General features: G+C 31.2%; 1 protein-coding gene across 1 annotated transcript; it reads right to left on the bottom strand.

Annotated features, from left to right (window-relative positions):
• Window positions 1–4,890: 4,890 nt before the first annotated feature.
• On the bottom strand, window positions 4,891–10,781 carry LOC129899073 (probable boron transporter 2). Its single transcript, XM_055973864.1, has 12 exons — window positions 9,422–10,781; window positions 9,132–9,214; window positions 8,858–9,050; window positions 8,645–8,783; window positions 8,006–8,171; window positions 7,681–7,847; window positions 7,385–7,558; window positions 7,165–7,260; window positions 6,612–6,746; window positions 6,214–6,533; window positions 5,670–5,940; window positions 4,891–5,456 (listed from the first exon to the last, which is right to left on the bottom strand). Exons 1-12 carry the CDS (start codon window positions 9,523–9,525, stop codon window positions 5,145–5,147), a joined length of 2,160 nt encoding a protein of 719 aa, XP_055829839.1. The 5' UTR covers window positions 9,526–10,781; the 3' UTR covers window positions 4,891–5,144.
• Between the last annotated feature and the right edge of the window lie 11,782 nt (window positions 10,782–22,563).

The following is a 22,563-nucleotide window of genomic DNA, read 5'->3' as shown; positions in this document are numbered from 1 at the left end:
TTGTTCTTTTACGGCTTGTTTTCCATGGTATGGTACGGTGAATCGCATTTATTTTGATTTTTTTTAATTATATGGTATGATATGATTTGATTTTATGGTTTTGTAATTATGAAAATTCTTATTTTTTGAAACCACCTCGGTGGTATCCCATTATTTACTCTCTTTTTTTCAATTATACCCTTACTTAATTTTAAAAATCCTCATGAAATTTATCTTCCTACTCTATGTTTCTGTTCTTCCTTTCTGCTAACATCATTCTTCTCGATTATCTTCGATTAATTTTTTCCTATGTTGTTTGTATATTAGTTTCTTGCATTCTTTATTTTTCCTTTACTTCAATGTACTCAAATGTCTCAAAAAATGAAATCATCAGATTTCCTTGATTGAGATCTTCATGGGTAATTTTTTTCTTGATCTTCCATGAGTTATTCCAATCGTATATCAGGCCATTTTGATGGAAAGAAATCATCCATGACAGTTGAATATCCATTGAAGATCAAGAACTGAAAAATTGAGAGAGAAGTTTAGCGGAAAAATTTAATATTTATAATAATTAACGACATTTTCATAAATTTATCAGTTACGATATAGTATCATACAGTCAAATCAAACAACAAAATTATTATTAAACAATAACAAATCATACAATCTATCCAAACATAATATTATATTGTACAATATATTACCATACCATATCATACAGTACCGTACATTATGAAACCAGGAAAAACCACCATTCAAACAAAAGAGTGTTAGACAACTTCAAGTAGCTAGATTTTCAAAGAGTTATAAAAGCCAGAACCAAATACTAAAAAGGAGAAAATGCAATTTTGGTCCTTGTATTACTTCTGATTACACATTTGGTCCTTGTATTATTTCACTCGAAAACTCATTTTGACGAATTTGTATTTTACAATTTGATTTTTCAAAATTCGTTATCTTCTAGATTTTAAATTTATGAATAAGACGCAGATTTTACATATGTAAAATCCTATATTTTTCAGCTAGATGCAACTTGTCAAGAACATATATTAAATGTCGATATTAGAGAAATCTATAATTCTAGCAGACTTGTGTTGACATTTGTTTTTTAAACTCATTAGTTTACTATCATCATATGTAGAGCTCTAATCTACCAAGGAAAAATGTTGTTTGTTATATAATTGGAACTGGTCTTATAAGCTATGAATTCTTTAAATCTCTCTACAAAAGTATTATTTTGAAAAATTTTCTTCCGATGATGTTAGAATTCCTATAAAGGATTACACTTAGTGTTTTCATCTGTTGCAAAAATTAGATTGGGAGTAGTTGTGTTTATGATCATTAAAGTACTGTCATTTGTCAAGCTTCGAAACAAAGCCACAATAATAACTTTCGATAGTCTCAAGGACCAAGATCACACATTTGGCTTAATTAAAGTCCAGAAGTGTTAAGTGAAATATTACCAAGATCAAATTGAAATTAAGCAATAATACAAGGATTAAATTGCTATTTTTAAAAATACAATGTCCGGCCAAACATGTAACTTTTCCAATTCTTACCTTATCAGATATACATTCACGCCATATATACTAATTCCACTTATACTTTCAAATAATTATGTATATTACCATCACTTAAGAGTTTTCTATCATATATTGAAGAAGATATACCTAAATACATGTATTTTTGCTATCAGGTATATTAAAAAGGGAGGGAGGTGAACGAGATGAGGAGGGAAGCGAGCGAAATAGTCATGTATCATAGATACATACGAATCACACTAGATACATATATTTATATGTATATGATGTGATTCGCATGTATGTGGAATACCGGATACATAGGAGAGTGGTGAGCGTGATGGGAGGGAGTCGAGGGGGGCGGGCGATATTTGTCTATGTATCCCAGATAAATGCAAATACACTTGGATAATTATACCCATTTTTGATCTCATGTATCCCGAGATATAAGTAAATGGACGCACCGAAATCTAGTAACATTTGTAATCTTGCAAACTACAGTGTATTTAAGTAATTAGCTTATAAATTAGTGAGATTTCTATAAGTTTCTCAAAAAATTTGACACGAAATACTAATCTTTTTGGCCTGTAAATGTACATCCAAGTTGCATGAACGGGTCAATGGCCCTATTGGGCCACCTTTGGGCTCACCTTATATATTGGGTTGCTGAGTTCATTTTGACTCATCTGCAATACAAGCATGTGAAATAAGTTTGAAAAAAACAATTAAAATACACTAGTAATGTACAAGATTCTTTAAAATATCAATGTAATTTATTTCTTCTTATTTTGCTTTCAGCATTAGAGTAAGGATATATTGTCTTATCACATACAAGTTGGCTAGGGGTTCATTTGAATCTCCTTCGACAAAAAATTATACTATTTATATATAGTTAAAATAATTTTTTATGTATAAATAGTAGATGTTGAACCCCTTCGGCTAGTTCGTGTGTCTACTTCTTTCGATTTTGAATTTCTTTATTGAAAATTCTAGCTCCGCCACTGATCACATACAAAGACTTATCCGTGGGATATGTTTTGTGTATTAGACGGCTTTTTTCTTTTAAAGAAAGTGATTAACTCACAAGTTGTGATCAAATTGGTGCCACCAATGTAATGTACGAAACCACACGTTTTGAAGGATGCTTTTCATTTTTGATAGTATTAATTTAGGAGTATTAATTATTTCATACTTTTGCTTTCACATTCAGATACTTCCTTACTTTTTTTTTATAATTACATGAACGTGACATATCACGTCCTAATTTATCAAAGATTACTTGTGCCAAGTTGCTCTCTTTGTTGTTTAATTTAATTATGTGCCTATTCTGTTTTCTGTCACGGGGCAACTTGTTACAGGCAACAAATTGAAGTATAGTGTTATGAATTCGAAACGTGTGATCTCAAAGTCGTCGTTGTTGAATTGGCCTTTTATTTAAAAAATGGGGGCGGAAAAATGGTGGAGAGGAATACAAAGTGAGGAATCGAGGAAAAAAAACTCTCTCATATACAGGGGCGGAGCCACCTTAATTCCCTTGGGTAGAAAATTATATTATTTATATATGGTAAAAATAATTGTTTATTATATATAATGTTGGGGGAAGGAAGCACCACAACTAAAGTTTGATATGACAATTAATATGAAAATAAATTGGACACCAGAATTTTACGTGGAAACCCTCTAACTGATAGAGGGGAAAAACCACGGGGTAGAAGGATCTCACTATTTTAATATGAAGTACACAGCTCTCAAATACAAGGAGAAAACAACAATTAACATTTCTCTCTTGTAAAAGGAACAACTACTAAAGAGGACACACAAGACTACAATATTTATCTTGGTGTATAACTCTCTTTGTATTTTTACTCTCTCTTTCTGTGATGATATAAATGAGGGCATTAGGCCCTCTATTTATAAGAGGAACAAAACGCGTAAAAGAAATTTACGCGTTTTGTATTTCAACAAAGCTTTCTTCTACGCGTTACTTTTCTTTTTCAACAAAAGTGGCTATGCCTACCAACCTTTTTGACTTTTCTTTTCATATAATAGACGTTAAACCTCCTTTGACTATTTCGTATGTCTACTTTTTAACCTTTTAATACGCCACTGCTCATATATACTTCATATTCACATCAAATCATATTAATTTTTCATGATTGATGATTAAATTAGGCTGTGAGAGTGAGAATGTATATTAAGTAATCATATGATTAAGTGATAAAATTTATTTTCAAACGCATGTCATGCATTTTTGGCATAAACTTTGGTGCAACACGCAAGTATATATTTAGTCATGTTCATTTGGCTATGGGGACCCGACTCCCCCTATTGAAAAGAAAAGTGTTTCGCACCAAGATTTTTTATTTATTTATCTCATCACATCCTTTTTCTCCTCCTTTTTGTTTTTTTTTAAAAATATTTTTAATCTATTATAGTAAGTATACCTAATAAAATCTTCTCCAAGTGATATCTAAATCATGCGCATGTTGATTTTGACATTAAATTGGAATGCTCAGTATCTTGACATCATGATTCGATTGTAAGCATATACTTATTTTATATTCTTTTGAGTTTTAAAATCATGTAATTGCTTTAATTGACAGAGATAATTAAATAGAAAAAGTATCAATGCAGACCACCTCTAGACTGCTTTTTTGACACTTAAGATCTGTTAACGAAAAAGACTAATTACAAAATCAGTTTTAAGAGATCTTTTCTATGATCCAAAGGGGTCCAGAAGTGGTCATAAAATCTTTATCTCCCCCAAAGTTTTACATGGAGCTGGGTAGGCAAGACTTGCACGCATTTCATTTTGTCCTTCAAAATTTAGATAGATGGAAAAACATCAACCATTATTTCATATTTTTGTCTCCATTCAGATTTGACAAGATACTTACTTGCTTTTTAACATATTAGAATAATAACTACAAGCTGCAGATAATAGTGGAAGGACTTGTATACATTCCACTAGGTTATTCATCCCCTTAGCCAATTGACCAACTTGCATAAAGTGAGCTTAGCTTGTCATTATTATACTTATCTGATAAACCTTTGGGGTAGATTAGTTGGCGGGATGAGATAGACAAAAATATTTTATACAATTATTTTAGTTCTATATAAGATAACTTATTCCACTATTTATATGCTATGATTATTATCTTTACTTCACCAACAAAACGGCCTAGTTTTAGAGCAGCTAATAATATGCAATTTATGTAGGTGATACATGGAAGGTGATATGATACACTTCACTGTTATTTGAAGGACAAGCATTAACAAAAGTTGAGAGTTTATTGTTTGGGCAATAGCAAAAAAGATTAATGCAGATGCAGATGAAACACAATGCAGTAACAGAAGAACTGTTAAAAGCTAGTAGTAGTTGATAAGCTTTGACAAAAAGCAGCTGTACTTTATTAAATTTCCACTCTTTTATTCATTGATATAATGGTTTGTCTATACTCTGCCCAGAGTATTTTGATTTGCATACAAGAATACAACACAAATAAAACAGTATACATTGTTAAAGACCAGCAAGACACACAAACAAGGAAACAGATGCCTAGGGAAAGATTAATCACATACTTAGACAAGACCTCTCGAGAACAACTACAGACTCTAATTTCACCACAATATTAGTTAATACTAGGTGGAAGACGGACCACGACTATTTTGACCAAGTTTAGATGGCTGAGGGCTGGGAGTTTGCTTTATTTCAAGTCCCTTGCCATTCAATCTGGGGCTCCTTTCTCCTCTTAGTACATTGATTCTTGGACTATAAGCCCTTTGAGCTAGCTGTGGGCTGTGCGTTGACTTGATTTCCTCAAGTGAGGTGGGACTTGAACTAGTTACTCTTGGGCTGCATGAACGCCGGATCTCCCCACGGCTTCTTGTGATCATATCATCAAGAAGCTCACTACTATCAATGCAGGCAGGTCTAGCCTGAGGATCTTGATCCTGCAAGTGCAGAAATCATAGGATTAAGAAGATGATATCAGGACAGTTTCTATCATATATTTCCATCTAAAACCTTTTCATTCCCAACTTTCCTAGGCCAAATCTCGTATTCTGATTAATAGTTAGTGGTAAGCGTTATCTAAAGACTGATGAGGATAAAAAGAGAATTTCTTTTTAAAAGCTGAACAATGTAGAAAGCTTTTGACAACTTACTCCATAGGACATGTTGTATGCTATTGCAGGGGCTTCTTCATATTCTGCAGCGTCTAGATCTTGTAAATGTGCTCCTTTGAAAACCTTGGGAAGCAAATACTGGCGCACTGGGACAAGAAGCATGATCAACAATGGGAAGAGAACGCCAGCTATTGGTATCCACGTTATGCCGAAACATAGGAGCAAATAAACTGTCTGAAACAAGGTGAACCAGGCAATTGTCTTGAAAGGTACCGTCTCGACAAATGTTGCATGATTATCTTCCAAGACCCTGATAAATGTGCAGATTAGAAAGGTATACCAGAAGCGATTTCATAGACAAAACCAACTACATTCTCTATGTACAATTTAAGAACCTAAAGGGGAAATGTAAGAAGTCGTGGTGAAAATGAGGATAGATTCTAATCAGTCTAAATTACTTTAGACCTCTCTATGGATGTGATCCGACATGCATACCTACAACTTATGAAACAATATTAGAACAAAAAAGGTGGGAGGTAGAGTAGGGACTGCGATATGATCTGAGCATTGGGCAGTGACTCACTTGTATCTTCTACCTGGTGCAGTGAAAAGCAATAATATCCTCTCCCAAAACTGATTTCCCGGCAAGCTCTCTATTGCCATGAAAGCAAAGTATCCCCAGAGAACAGAAGAAGGAATCCTTTTCAAGATAGGCATAGCAGCCACACACGCACCAACCATTAAAGCCTGAAGGAGATTACTTAGACGCTGTTCTTTGACTTCTACTGGTAAGAGCTCATCAATATCCTTATCCACATCAAAGACTGTCTCATCCACTGGTGCATCTATGTAACCGGAACTCGATGCCCGTTGAACTGTGGTCTCTTTTAGCTCTTTCAACCCCTGTTTGAAGGAACACTGTAACAATAAGCATTTCAATGTACCTTAATAGTAGTCACTTGGAAATGATTCACTATTTACCAGGCCAGGATTTTGATACACAAGGGGAGTCTGCATCTCATTGTAAGCGTCCTGCATGCTCCTATATAATTGGCCCAGATTTGCATTTTTATCAATGTTTTTTCTCGCTGTTGATGCAAGTTTATTCCGTAAAAGCTGTTTCAAATAGAAGTACAAAAATTAGAATACTCTATAGCATAAGAAAGTTAGAATAATCTCATCCTAAATTTACCCAATCAAGAAATGGTTTGTGTCTGTTAAAATGATCTGAAACCTTTCGAAACCAAGAAAGCAGGAGAAAACAAATAGTTGACAAACTAAAAATCTTTTTCCATTCTGGGACCATCATGTGGTTTTGATTACATGATCCTTATTTACTTACTCTTCAATAAAATAAAAGAATAATTAAGATTTCACATGTGCCTAGGAAGCTGGTGTTTGGACTTGCATTATTCAACAAGAAAGTAGCAGTGTACACATGAAGATAATACAGGTCGGCAGTAAATTTCCATATTCAAGGTTAGAAATTGTGAAGAACTGTGTAGACTTCTATATTGAGAGATAATTTCAGTACCTGATGTTTCAGAGTGGCCAAGCTTTTCGTATGCATTGGAGACTGTGGAATGACTCCATTTGAAGGAGGAATGCCAAGAAGACCGCATATTATGACCTAGTGAATATAGAAGCACTAAAGTGAGGAGGGGAAGTTGCATGAACTACTAAGTGATAATTAATGTACTCTTAGAACGTAAAATTGATGTTAACAAACAAGAAAGCCAGAGCCAACAGCATACCAAGAAGCCCAAAAGAAGGAGGTCATAATGATACGACGAAGGTTTCTTTAGATTGAACTCTTTTTGTTGGGAAAGTTGAGATGCAACACTGTGATCGAAATAGTAAAGGACAGCAATCATTGTGGCTGGGATAAATGCTCCGACAATATATAGAGGAGGAACATGCATCATTTCCTGTAAAACCCATCACCTTGAGTTTTAAAATATGCAAGTCCAAATGGATATCAAATATCTCAAATCTTAAATCCATGATCTTGAGATTGATCAAATACTACGGATTTTTTTTAGGAAAACACCTTGATAACTGTCCAATTTGAGTAAGCTCCAGGTGACCATGGATTGGGGCTGAAAAGCCTCCGTGGTATCCCTTGTGGAACATCACGGGCTGGTATGTAAGATATAGCCGTCCAAACAAGGACCATTAGTGGGACACCATAGTCAGCAATAAATCCTCGAAGCCAGCCTTTGAAAAACATTGAAGTGTCAGCAAATTAATAAATTACCTTTTTAGTTTCAACAGGAAATGACCATTCTAAATTGATGACTATTAGCAAGTGGCTTACCTACAAACTATATTAGATATTAAGAATAATATTCACATAGTAAAAAAGAATTATAAACCTGTTCCATAGCGCCAGGATCTAGCTGTACGGCTCCTCAATGCGGTAAGAAGAAGCCCGAAAGATAAAACTAGTGCAAACATTCCATTTCCAAAGCGCCAAGAAGGTGAGAATGCAGCCTGACGAGGATTTTCTCTCTGGGGTATGCCAAACTCCTCCACCAAACCCTGTGTTTTTGCGACGAGCATTGAAATTTAGAAAAGCATTATGCTTATTCTAAGAATTATTGTCCCGATATGTTATGAAAATTGTACAAATCGGAGGAAAACCCGGTCTTTAGTGTAAACCAGCCAATTGTGGAAAAACTCTAGAAATGGGTCATTATAGGCTTTACTGATGCTAAAAGGGAATTGGTCTACCAAACCTCACCAAATACTGAAAATAGTTCGAAAAAGACATTATCTTCATAAGATCATTTGGTTATTTAGCTAAGAGCTTCACAAAGATAAAGCTTCCATTATAGTGAAAGGAAGTCGGCTGCTACTTTCTGAGAAAAAACAATACCAGAACTAAGATTTTGTTTTTATGTTCTTCATGATTATGTTGGTTTGATGCACTGTGCATTGCTTTCAATTTGTTTTTTTCTGATCAGGAGATTGACAGAAAACTAGGATTGTACAACATATTTAAATTTGATTACCTTAATAGCCTCTTGCATAAAGAGCATTGCTATGAGCATGCCAAATAATTCACCAGCCAGACGTGTAAATCTGTTTATTATGGAGCACGCTCCCAGAACGGCTAGCAAGAAAAGCAGAAAGGCGGTCCAAACACAAACCCTGAAAATAACCGAGTTAGAAAAGGTGATATTATGCTAGGAACTAGGAAGAGTTCGAGAGTGCTCAGAAGTTACCATCCTGTCCAGGCTAGAAAGAGATTCGGACCCAAATCCTTCCGATCTTTTGCAAAGTTGAACATGAAAGTGTACATCAAGACAGTTGGCTCAGCTACTCCTAGTATTAGGAGTGGCTGTCCACCAACAATGGAATGGATCACACCACAAAGTGCTGTTGAAGCAAGAGTCTGCACCGCAGTTATACTTCCATCTGAGTAACAATTGACAGACAAAACATCTCAGTGACTAAACCATCAATTAGCTTATCCACAAGAAAAAGATCAAATCTAACCGGTGCTTCTTTCCAGTTGCTCCCCAAAAGAAATAACCGGAATTGCTGATGCAAAGAAAATGTAGGTCGTTGGAGCTAGGATCCTGCAATAGAACATTATAGACAACTTTTATGCATCCATAAAAAAGTAAAGAGGATAAAGTAATTTACTAGTACTACTAATGCACTACACTGTTGCTTTTGAACAGGAGGGATCACCCAGGAGGAGGATAAGAATAGTCCAATCTTACTGAAAAATAAAGTTCTTCTGAGTGCCAATTCATTGATAATTAAGTTGCAGTTCAGCTTACCTGATACCAGCACGGAGACCACCAGTCCAGTCTTGCTTGTAGCATAACAATCTTCCCTTAAGATCATTCTTGATTCCACGGAGTGGAACAAATGTTTCTTCCATGATCACTCAAAATTTGTCCGAAATGAAGGGTGGAAATTTTGTTCTTTTTTGTTTTGTTTTGACAGATAAGAAAACTTGAAGGACAACAAACTAGCACAGAATTGAAGCGACTCGAGAGGCCAATACCAAATTCAACTAAACTTGCATAGACAAAGGAAAAAAACTTTGGGCAGGAAGACAACACCTACTTGATCATGACTAGAGTATTTAAGATAAAAAGGATTATTGGCTAATTCATTTCTGTTAACTGTATACTGACCTTCATTAAGGTCCATAAACTAAGATGTTATATATCTAACTCTACATATTAACAGATTTACAAAGAATACAAGTTAGGAAAGAACAAAAGAATCAGTTAGCAAGGAAAAATATATGTCTAGGGATGTGTCAAAGACCTCCAAACAATATTTCTGCCTATTTGAATTCCATAGGACCACAATTCATATATAAAATTAACGGAGTAAAGCCATAACTGATATAAAAATCAAGACTTAACGATAGGAACTGAAGTACTCCATCTACTGAGATTTCGATTAACGGTTGACTCCAAAAAGCTCTAGATCCATTACATATATATAGAGAATACAAGTTGCCACCAAAATGCACTTCAACAAGAACAAAGAGCGGACAGGGATCTAATTTTCAGTTACATGTCAGAACTTTATTACTATCTGACAAAGCTATTTGGTGACAAAAATACCAAGAATCACGAATTTAGCGAGACCCCATTTCAAGAAAAAGTGATTTTTAGTGCTTTAAAGCAAGTTCAACCAAATGGGTATATCAAGAAAGCAAGAATCAGAGACTTAACGAGAACCCATTATCAAGAACTTGAAAAAGGAATGATTATGACAATAGAGATAAAATGGGCATGAATTAAGCAAAGGGGGTACCAAAGAAAGTAGCTTTTCACTCTTACATTACTTAGAATTAGAACCCTTCACGAACAGGCAGTACAATTAGGCAGGAAAGTTAATTATTTGAGCAGAGAAACCAATTTACATGAGTCAATAGAACAAAGTAGCAGAAGAAACTGAATACGAAGTTTATAAAATGTACCCAGAAAACTCAATGCAGGTATGAAGGAGGAATGCAAGAGAGAGAGGGGTGGGTGGGTTGCTGATGGAAGTTCTCACGGAAGTCAGCTTCTCTTTGGTAGGGATTATTGCTTGAAGAGAGTGAGAGGTGAGTCACTATAAATAACTCTCATTTTTAAAAAAAAACCAACAAACAAGTAATTAAAAAAAAAAAGGAAACTAATACTGTAGTTGTTTCATGTTTGGTGAGTTAAACTATTGGTGTGTCTTTAATAATACTCGACTCATGATTTAAGTTATGTATATTGATGATCGTATACATTGAGTATAAAGGATTTAGGTTCAACTAGATTAAAATAGAATACATAAAGTATAAGTTTAGTGTCGTATCACAAGAGATACATTGGGGAAGTAAGAATAATGTTAAATAGAGTGTATTAATAATGTTTGTATTAATTATTTTTTATGTATTGTTTGATTTGGTGTATTAAAAATAGCATGTATTGTATAATTTTTTTTAAAATTATTTATTTACAAATATACCCTCCACAAATGTGGTGAAAAAGATGTAAAAGAGCTTTTGAGGGTAATTGAATTTTTAAGCATGCCAATGCATACATTAAATCTCATTGCATTACTAATACCTAAATATTTATGGTATTAGTAATACACACTTTAATACACAATAGAGTGTATAACTAATGCAAACATTAGAGTCTGTTTGGATAAACTTATTTTAAGTAACTTATAAGTTTTTTTTTAAAAATAGGTGTAATCCAACTTATTTTTTTAACTTATAAACTGAAAAAAGTATAGCAAATAAGGTACTACTAATACGCTAAAATATTTACTAATGCACTCTTCCAAATGACTGCTTACAATATTTTAATTATAACTATTTTAGAGTTCTTTTTGTAAAAGGGAAAGGAGATGATAGTGTGTAGTTAGGATATTCTTCTGGTGTAGACAAAAACAATGTTCAACTGAAAAGCTTCTTTCATGACTAGGAAAGGGATAGCTAAAAAGGCTGTGGATAAAAGACAACCACAAACTCAACTTTAATTAACAACACATGTACTAATCAAACCTCCTTTAATGTTCATCTAACTACTTTATTTAGCGACCGTTTGGATGGGCTTTAAGTTGATAAAAAACCAATTTAAAGTTCTTTTTTAGCTTTTGGACATATTTGTCTAATGCTGACTTTAAGTCATAAAGTTTTGAAAGTCAGTCAAAAATGAAAAGTTAGGATTCCTAACTTTTTTTCCCTAAGTGCTTAAAGTCATTTTCTTTGATCATGTAAATTACTTTTATATCCCTTATATTTTAACTAAATTCCCAAACTACCCTTTTTATTCTTTTAATCCTAAAATTCACATCATTTTCCTCATTTAAGCACTTTTATCCAAACACTCAACTGCTTATTTATAAAAATAACTTTCAGCACTTCAAAATTCTAAAAGCACTTCATACATAAAAGTTACTTTTTTTAAACCCATCCAAATAGGCACTTAATCTTGTTTAATTAATGTTAATGGAAAAATTTGAAAGTAAGAATATGAATATGAATATTTTGGCTGTTAATTCTTACTTCCTCAAATTCATATTAAGTTAATTATTGGAGTATGAAATAATTTTTGAGAAAAATATTTAAGGACATAAATCAAATATTATTTTCCACTATTATCCTTTTGATTATTCTCAAAAAAAATTCCTAAAAAATAAAAAATAGTTAAGAACCTCATTAAATAAAAGATAAATATATATGGGAAAAAAAGTCTCAACATTTCTCCTAAAATTTAAATAAACAATTTATTTTGAACTATAAAAATTTCTTTAACAATTCAGTTACAATGGACTACATGGAATACCTTATTAATGTAGTTCTATTATCAACCAAGTAAAATGGTTGTCCACTTTACAATGGTGGATAGTCCATTTACTTTTTAAGTGGGTAAATTGCCCACTAATATTTTCATCCACTTGTAAATATGGCTATAAATATAGTCTTAAACTTCAATGTAAAAACACACAAAACACATAAAAGAAGAGAATTACTATTACTCTCTCTATATTACTACTCTCTCTATTAATACTTTCTATATACATATTCTCTTGTTCTTCTTCCTTTATAAAATTGTCAAGTTAATTAATTTATAACAAGTTCGAAACACACATTAAAAAAGTTGAATTAAATGGAAGTGATATTTACTTGATAATATTACTGAACTACAGTAAAACATCTGTAAATGCATATGCTTGAGACCAGAAAAAAATATTTATTTATCGAGATTATTAGTTTATCAATAAATATATAAAATATTTATTTTATCTTTAACTAATAAAATAAAAAACGCAATATGTGAGCATAAGAAAGAGAATCCAACTATTACCCAAAAAGATTTGCAAGCATGGGTGAAACAAAAATTTGATTTGACTATTGGTCTAGTATTATTGACTGATTAAATATATATAAATTCTTGATGTATTCTAATAATTATTACTTTATATTTTTGTTGGGCCTTTAATACTTTATTTTTAATTATCATCTAATGCATTTAGCGAGAATATTACTTTAATATAGCTAGTCCAAGTCTGAATCAAAGAAAAATATTTATTTAGCAAAATTATTACTTTATCGATTATTATTTTATTGAGATTTTATGATTTTACTGTATGTACACTTTACATTATACTCAATAACACAAATGAAATTAAAGATATTATCCTGAAACGTGACAACTAAAAGAAAGAGAGAGAGTAATATTTTCCCTGAAGGCAAGTTACATGTTATGGCTCTTTATAGCCAGCTAATTGACGTACGATTTAGTTAGCTAAAGTGCAAGTTAGTATTTCTGAAATTCATTAATTTGCCACCTTCATTACTTTTTTAAAATTATTATTTTTATAGATAAAACAAAAATAATTAAAAGCACCGACCGGGCATATATATATATATATATATATATATATATATAACATTACCTAGGTTGTCAACCACATTTAGGATTCAATATTATTGCAACTAAGCTTTAAATGTAGTACATCTTTCCTAAGAATTTTGTTAATCTGTTATGAGCTTGACCCATAACTGTTAAATGTGGTCGTAGGTTATTGTATTTGAACATTTGAATATATGATAAAGTATTTTATTAGATATTTGTAGTTTAAATTTTTGGAAAAATAATTTGTCAGTGTTTTCAAGTGTTTATTAGATAGGTAAGTTAACCACTTAAAATATGCTACCTCTTTTAATTATATGTATTAAATTCAGAAAGCCGTAAAACTTTTGACTTGTTCTAATTGAGACTGATGTGTATAATACTACAATTAGAATAGCTGACATATCATAAAAAAAATCAAAACTTTCAATTTGTGGTGTTTTATAAAAAACATATTATCATATATTCTAATACTTAATTGAAATAAGTCATAATTTCTGTAACTTTTTTTTAAAAGGCCATATAAAATTGAAACACAATAACTAAAATGAACCAGATGGAGGCTGTGCGTACAGCAAAGCCCGCATTTTAAGCCATTAGACCACACCCTCCCCCCCCCCCCCCCTCCCCAAAAAAATCCTTTAATTACGATATCATTTCTAATTATCATGTAATTTGTTCCTTCTCTATAAATATAATACACAAAATATTCACGATTAGATCTTATATTATGCAAGTTCAATGAGAGAATAAACCTAGGATTAATGCATGATGGAGTTTTTTTTTTTTTTTTTTTTTTTGAACTTTCATATGCATGTAAAAGAAAAAGGCCCCTATACACCTTTTAAGTGTAAAGTGGGATTACCTAATTAATTAGAGATTCCCCTTTTTTGCTACATTGAAAAGGCACCTAACTCTTTTCGTTAATGCCAGCATGTACTTAAAGCTTAATTTATTTCATTTAATATCTTCTTTCATATATATTTTCTAGTGGGAGATCATCAACATATGTATAAACAATTGATACTACAGTATTAATTTAGGTGTTACAAAAGAGATCTGCCTATCATGCTATCTTCTTAATTAAGCTACTAGCACACCACCTCCATTAGCTACAGTTCTTTTTTCCCATGATGTTGACCATTTATTTGGTACTCCATTCCAATTTATATGCCAATCTTTTAAAGTTTTTGTACCTCTAATTAAAAAAGATATTTAATTAATTACTCCATCTGTTCCGATTAGGAATGATCGGGCGTAGCTTTAGCTTATCGAAGACATGACTTTAGATAACAGAATATAAGAGGTCGTGGATTAATTGGGACATAAGGTTGGTAGATAGTTGAGTTTTTTCTTGCTTCTCAGCATGATTAAGCTTGGTGTGAGTCTGGTAACACCGTATTTGTCGTAGTATTAGGTGTATACATGTAGTCTCTTGCTTTTGTTATTTGTTATCATATGTTGTCTATTATGTTTCAGTTAGCACATTATTTCGCTATTGTGTATATTATGTACTGGTTTCATTATTAATTGTCATATTTCCTTCACTATATTTATATATTTCTTAACTACTTTAATTTATTGCACTTGAGCCGATGGTCTTTCATAAACAATTTATTTACCTTCACAAGATAAGAGTAAAATCTGCTTATATTTTATTTTCTCACACCCCACTTATGGAATTGTAGTAAATATCTTTTTGTTGTTAAGCTCTTAATATTTGCACCATTTAATATTTCATTTCTCTAATTTTGCAAAGGTCAAGTACACAATAGTCACCAAACAGTCGGTTCAGTTTTTGGTCCTACAAATTTATATAATTGAGGTCTACTATATCTCCATGATGGAAATATATAGAGGAGATAAACCTAGCTAGGGTTTATCTCTTATGAAAGTAGTAATTTAACGTGTCTTTATTAGCCTCCTTTGTTGGCTAATTAAATCAATCCTTATTATATTTTGCTTTCGGTGAATAAGTCTTTTTCATCTATACATTTTCAATCGTCCTTGATTAATCTTGTTCCTAAAAGAGCTATTTGACAAAAATTCAAGGTTCATCCTCATTGGCTAATAATAATAATATATATTAATTTCTCAAAACCTAGGCAAGTGTTTGCGTCAATTGCATAACTACTTCCTTCCAAAAGTTACCTTACTATGAGTTTAGCTCATAACTCCATGCAACCTATATATAATTTCTATATTCATGCATAGGTAACAAACAAAAACTTACCAATCTGATCAGTTGTGATGTGATAGTTGGCATCCCTCCGCCCCTTAATCAATATCATTGCCATATATTGATGTGTATAAAGAGGTTTTGGAGCAAATTACTCAAATCATCACTCAACTATCTGAAATTATCTAGTAAAATTATGTTTCTTTTGTTTGTAACAGAGAAATCATTTAACCATGCATGTAACACTTAAAAGAACACTGAATTGATATATTAAATATCTATTTTATATCATCTAAATTGTCAACCTTTGTTGTTTTTTAACATTAGGACAAAGGTTGATAATTTAGAGAGTAAAACAGGTATTTGGCCAGTGAAATCATGATCTCTTGTCAAAGTTTGATAGAGAGAATTATTAGAAAAACCTCTAAACTCAACGCAAATTATTAGTTTCATGTTCAAACTATTTATAGCTTTAAAAATACTTTTTTACTTGGCTAAATGAACTTAAATACACCCCTAAATTCTCGCCAAGTTTAGGGTATTTTCAACACTTCTTTCGACTTTTTATTAAGAGCTTCATTACTCCTACAAAAGTTTGAGACCATTTACTATATCACGTGGCAAATCGATGGTGTATCTAAGCTTAGTTAGTCAAGTAAAAGAGTTTATGCCGAATTATGATTTTCCATACTCCTCCCTAGTTTGATATAAAACAAAGAGTTGATTCCGATCAAACTAACGTGGTTCATTGAATTGGTGATCGCAATTCTCAACCAACATGTGCAAAGAAGTAATAACTATCTACTCCTACTTGAGTATATTATATATTATAATATAAAGTGTATGTGATCAATTCATTTTTAATAGTGCAATCCTATATTATACGATTCATAATAACCACTTAGAGTCAGCGGACGGTTCTCATTCCCATTTTTTATACAAGTGATAATGAGAATAGAGATTGCAGGCTGCTGATATCTTCTATTGTCAATGCCTCAGCAATTTTGACTTTTAATGTCAATTTAACTCATCCTTTGACTTTGCCGCACTATCCTTCCCATAGGCCATATGTATAATAAAAGAAATAATATTAGTTCATATACATGAATGCTAGCTGTTAATTCCTATGATTTGTTTCTTATATATTATAATTTTAATCGACAATAGAATATAGCTAGATAATTGATGCCATAACATCCAAAATACGTAGGGAATGAAAGAGTGTAGGATTAGTAATCTTTGCCGGAGAAAATTTATGGTACACTAAGTTAACCATCAAAACCATACAATGTTGCAATAACTTACTCGTGAACATCAATTCATTATCTAGCTCAATATTTGTCTCACAAACCACTAATACTTAATAGGCAAAGAAATGAACCTTGGACGTGAGTTATTAATAATTATCCAAACTCATATAAAGAGACGAATATTCTTTGTTTCAACTAACGTATCATCCTTCACAAGTTCAGGGCTAGACATCTTATGGAGCGTTATAAACAATATAAGATGGGGATTCAACATCGAGTAAACAGTAAATTGGAATAGGTTTAACTCTTCCATAATAAAGAAATAAACTTTGGATTTAACTTAACTTCAAAAAACTAACTTTTAAAATGAGAATTGTTCAAAATCATATAACGAGATCAATTTTCCTTGTCCCTTACATATGTAGCACACAATATAATATATACTATGTCATCATAGATTTTAAAGCCAAGAAAAAGAAAAAAAGATAAGCATTACAATTCTTGTTCTTTTTTCCATACCTAATCCTCAATATAATTAATTGGACAGTACTACTAAAGTTTTGAATTATGATGCATGAAACCTAACTTTCTTGATTAGATTTTTTTTTGGTTTCTTTTGGTTGTTTTGTGCCTTATAGGATAATAACTAAGCATGATAATTAAATTATCAGAAGGATGAAAATTAAATACACTCTAATTCGATGTATATGAGAATTGGGTTTCTCTCATAAGGAATCTGCTTATGCCAGATTTTGTATTTTTATTTAGTTATATAGTACGTTGTACACAAATTATTGGGTTCGATTTTTTAATACTTTTTTATTTTAAAAGGCTAAAAATGGGTCGTACCAGAGACTTTGTTATAAAACTTAGGAACAATTATATAACGAAATAATTCTAGATGATCATTGACTTCTCAATTAATTAAAATTAATATAATTGAAGGTGTTATAAAATCTTTGTGTTAATTAAGTTTTTTTATTCATCAAACAATTGTTTTTGGATTCGATTTTAATTAATGTGACGCCCTGAATTACTAGTTATCATGTTTTTCTTTGCACGTTCCTTAAGAAAACATCAATTAAAGAGTAATTTGATTAAATTATTTTTATTTACTCTTTGATTATAGATTTAATACTATTCTCTTTTTTACCACATTTACTGAATAAGGATAAAAATAAAAATGTATAATTAATTATATTTTGATTTTTTTAAATAATAATTATTTTAAATCAATTATTTTTAAATAAGCATAATAATTAAAATTGACGGATGGGAGCATTTTGATATATATATATATATATATATTTTAAAAGGACAGAAACTAAAAACGACAAGATGACTTGCATCTATCTATCTATTGTAGTTTTTAGTGAAACTCCAACATAAGTTGACTAAATAAAAAATGGCGTCTAGTTGCATTTACGCAAAATCGAACCAAAAGTCGACACCGTTGCAATTAAGTGACAAATGAATTTTGATAATAAATTGAAGAAATTTATCTTTGAGAACTTTTTGATGGAGATGTGGGCCCTTTTTTGGGGGGCAAATGCTTAGAACTGTAGTTAAATTAGGTTTATGGATTTGATTTAATAAATAATGAATTTAACTTCTGTGTATCGATACAGAAAAAATTATACCTTGGATCATCAAATTAATTAAGATGAGATATAACAACACGGAACACGACTTTATATGAAGTGTAATCTTTTTAGTTAATATAGAAATAAAGTAAATAATTTGGTATGACAAGTTAAATTTCACTATGCATTATCTGAGTATATAATTAAATTCATAAATATGCTACTTTATACAAAGATGCCTCTGTTATTAAAAAATAAATTAATTAGAAGGTTCTTTTTTACTTTTTAATAAAAATTTAAGCACGTAGGTCCCCACATGTTTTTCTCTTTAAGAACATATATATCTTTCTTTATAAAAGCGTTAAATTATTTTCTTTTTCGTTTTAAATGAATTAAAAAAGAACTTATCTCAGCAGTTAAATACTGACTAATTGGGATACCAAAGGACAAGTTTACTTTCTCCAATAACAAACACCATGGCTGTACGGATAAAAAGAGGGTAAAAGTTACACGTGCAAATATATATACTTTTCAGGTTCAATTTATTTATGGTAATTTGACGTAACACGAAATTTAAGAAAGTAAATATATATATATATAAAATATATTAAAATATTTTTTGATTTTATGATATTTAATATGTCATGTATTTGAAATAGGTTTAAAAAATAAGATAAATAAATTAACATGAAAGGAATAACTTTAAGTTGTTGTAACTAAACATAACAGCTTTGCTTTTGCATAAGTTGGTAGTCACTCGAATTAAACGACAAAAACATATTATGTATTGTTTGTTTGCTTACATACAAAATTTCCCCGTCTCTTTTAATTGTCATGTATATTAAAAATATTTATTTTAAAATAGTTGTTAATTTAAACAATTAAAAAGGCTCTTAGCATTAATTATTCTAGAATTAAGAGTCACATATTTAGTTATAGTAAGTTGTACACAAACAACACTTTTAATTAAATTTATTTTAATAATTGTGTCAAACCTTATCATGATAACTAAAAAGGAACGGAGGAGCAATTCTTAACTAAGTGTACCTTTTTCTTTCCAAGGCTGATCTATAATTTACAAAAAAAAAATCACAAACCAAAGGTTGTGGTAATATATAATTGGTAAGTATATACTTCCATTTAAATCAGAGTTTTGAGAAATTCACAATAATTTTTCAACATGTCATGTCTATCAAAGCCTTACAACAACAATAACAATCCAGTGAAATCCCACAACGTGAGGTATGTGGAGGGTAAAGTGTACTCAGACCTTATTCCTATCAATATAGAATGATTGTTTCTGAAAGATCCTCAGCTCAGTAAAAGCATAAAAAGAGGTCAGATAAGGATAAGAAGTTAAAAGCGATATGGGAAAGCAACTAACGAAAGCAACACAGATAAAATAGAGCAATCAAAGTACAGAAAATAATAGATAATAACAGAAATCAGACCACAAAAATTATAGTGCGCTAATGCGCCTACTAATAAGGAAGAATAACGAGACTATGAACTAACCTTCTACCCTAATGTGGGTCCTCCACACCCTCCTATCTAAGGTCATGTCCTCGGTAAGTTGTAACTACGCCATGTCCTGTCCAATCACCACTCCCCAATATTTCTTCGGCCTACCCCTATCTCTTCTGAAATCATCCATGGCCAACCTCTCACTCCTCCACACTGGAGCATCTGTGTCTCTCCTCTTCACATGCCCAAACCATCTCAGTCGCGTTTTTCGTATCTTGTCTTCCACTGAGGCCACTTCTACCTTGTCCCGAATAGCCTCATTTCTAATCGTGTCGGTCTTGGTATGCCCACGCATCCATCTCAACATTTTCATTTCAGCAACTTTCATCTTTTGAACGTGAGATACCCCCATATAACATAGCCGATCAAAGCCTTGAGAGAAACTTAAAGAATAAACATTGAAGAACTAGAATTTCTGAATGTGAATTTGAATTGATCGGACACTAAAATAAATATCTAATACCGAATGAATAAAAAAAGTTAATGCATATGTACAAGACATCTACAAAGTCCAAATTAAGCATGGGTAGTAATAGTTATATGAATGTTAACATATTCAGACAAACAGACAGTAAGGAGAAATGACATGTCTTATCACCCTCTACTTGCATTTTGTTTGCAACTTGCAAATCCTACTTATCTTTAAAAATAAAAAGAAGTCTAGGGGTTGGCTTTGTTTTTTCAATCATAGACTAAATTGAATTTTTTTAATTTTGTGATTCGTATAATTGATATTAATTGTATGAGGCTTTTTTCTGTTGTACAAGTTAGTGAACATAACTAAAGGTGTGTAAACCTTAAGATATAAGGTTTTGGTCTATCAATTCGTGAGATATGAAAAAAGGCTCAGACGATTAATTTCAATTACGTGATGTATAAAATGAACTTCTTCAACTAAATTCTTTCATTTTTTCATCGCTCATATTCATTATATTGTATCATTCTACTTCATTTACTCTTTTAATTTGACGTGTGTGTTAGTTATCATTTTTATCAGACTATCGAACATCCCTACGCAAGCAAAAAGATAGAAGACAATAATAGGAGCAAAAAGAAGAGTTGATTTGACTGAGAAAAAAGAACGCTGCATTGAAGACAATAGAAATTCATTCTTTCCATTCATTGTCAAAGATAATTTCCAATTGCATCATTATTAATTTACACAGACTTTTTGAATACATGCAACGCATATGCATGCCTCTTTTTATCAACAACTATATAATGTAGGGAATAAAAAGAAAAAAATACTTGTTAAATAATAAAGTTGATCTAATCCGATAACCCCGAGTGTCTTTTTTTTCTCAATAATGCAATGTAGAATGAAGTACATTTTCCAAATTAGAAAAAAATGTTCATCACATTGAGAAAACTTTTTTTATATGTTTCTTCTTTTACAGCAAATTAAAGTTGAAGACAAATTACAAATATAGTCTGCTAGCTGCTAAATTGTCATTTATATAGGGGAAGACTCTATACATTATTGTTTCCACTAACATCTTTTCATTTTTCTTTATCTTAGATTAATTCTCTATTGAAGTATTCCCTCCGTTCATTTTTATGTGCTCATAGCGGATTTTGAATAATAAATGAAGTATATTTTGTTATCATGATAACCATCTTAATTAATTTATACTCTGTAATAGTTTTGAAAAATGAATTGGAATGAGTAGTGTAAAACAGAAAAAAAATCTCCTTTAAAATTGAGAATTTATTTTCAATATAATGGATCAATAAAAATGAATAGAGAGAGTAACTAATTCAAGTCTGATCATCATTTAATTCCCTTTAAAATTACCAATGTCTAATCACATAATAACTGATTAAGTTCGTTTTTTTCAAAAGTACTCACAATCAAATAGTTCTTTTTGGTTAAATTATAAAGGTTTAATTCAAGTCTGATCATCATTTAGTTCCCTTTAAAATTACCAATGTCTAATCACATATTACGGCTCGATCATTTTCAAGGTGATTGATTGGGACAATGAAAAGGGAAATGACAATTATGATTAAAAAAAATATTCCCTCCGTTTTACTTATCTTGTCCATTGTATTAAAAATAATCACGTTAACATATTAAGAGAAAAATTATGTTTTACTTTTAATATCAATTACTCATTTTTTAAAATTTTAATAGTTTAGTTAATTGGTATGTTAGTTATAATAAAATATAAATTTTATTTATTATTTCTTAAAAACGTGCATGAGTCAATGATAAAAGGTGAAAGAGAGTGCCGACTAGTCACTTAATGCAAATTTAGGGCTGTATATTGAATACATAATTCATTTACATACATCACATAGTGTTAAGAGTTAATTATATTATTTCTTTATTTTTTTAAAATTACAATTTTTTTCTAAAATTTATGGATTTCGGATACATCACTGAATTTTCGAATACATCAGCAAACATTTAGATGCATAAGGAAGGGATGTATCCGAGAGGAGAGGGATGTATCAGAGAAGAGATAAAGATGTATCAAAGAAGGGATAGGAAATTCGGATACATAAGAGAGGAATATATCC

This window comes from Solanum dulcamara, chromosome 8, assembly GCF_947179165.1.
Source record: "Solanum dulcamara chromosome 8, daSolDulc1.2, whole genome shotgun sequence".
In the NCBI taxonomy this organism is placed as follows: Eukaryota; Viridiplantae; Streptophyta; class Magnoliopsida; order Solanales; family Solanaceae; genus Solanum; species Solanum dulcamara.
Note: the sequence above shows the minus strand (reverse complement) of the source record. Positions and strands in the feature narration are given on the sequence as shown.

Bases quoted from the DNA above. Each gene is read 5' to 3' on its own strand.
- LOC129899073 (XM_055973864.1), bottom strand. From the start codon at position 9,525: ATGGAAGAAACATTTGTTCCACTCCGTGGAATCAAGAATGATCTTAAG. The intron at 7,559-7,680 runs GTGTTTTCCTAA...TGGGTTTTACAG, and splicing joins CAAATTGGACAGTTATCAAG to GAAATGATGCATGTTCCTCC. The intron at 5,457-5,669 runs GTAAGTTGTCAA...CTGCACTTGCAG, and splicing joins CATACAACATGTCCTATGGA to GATCAAGATCCTCAGGCTAG.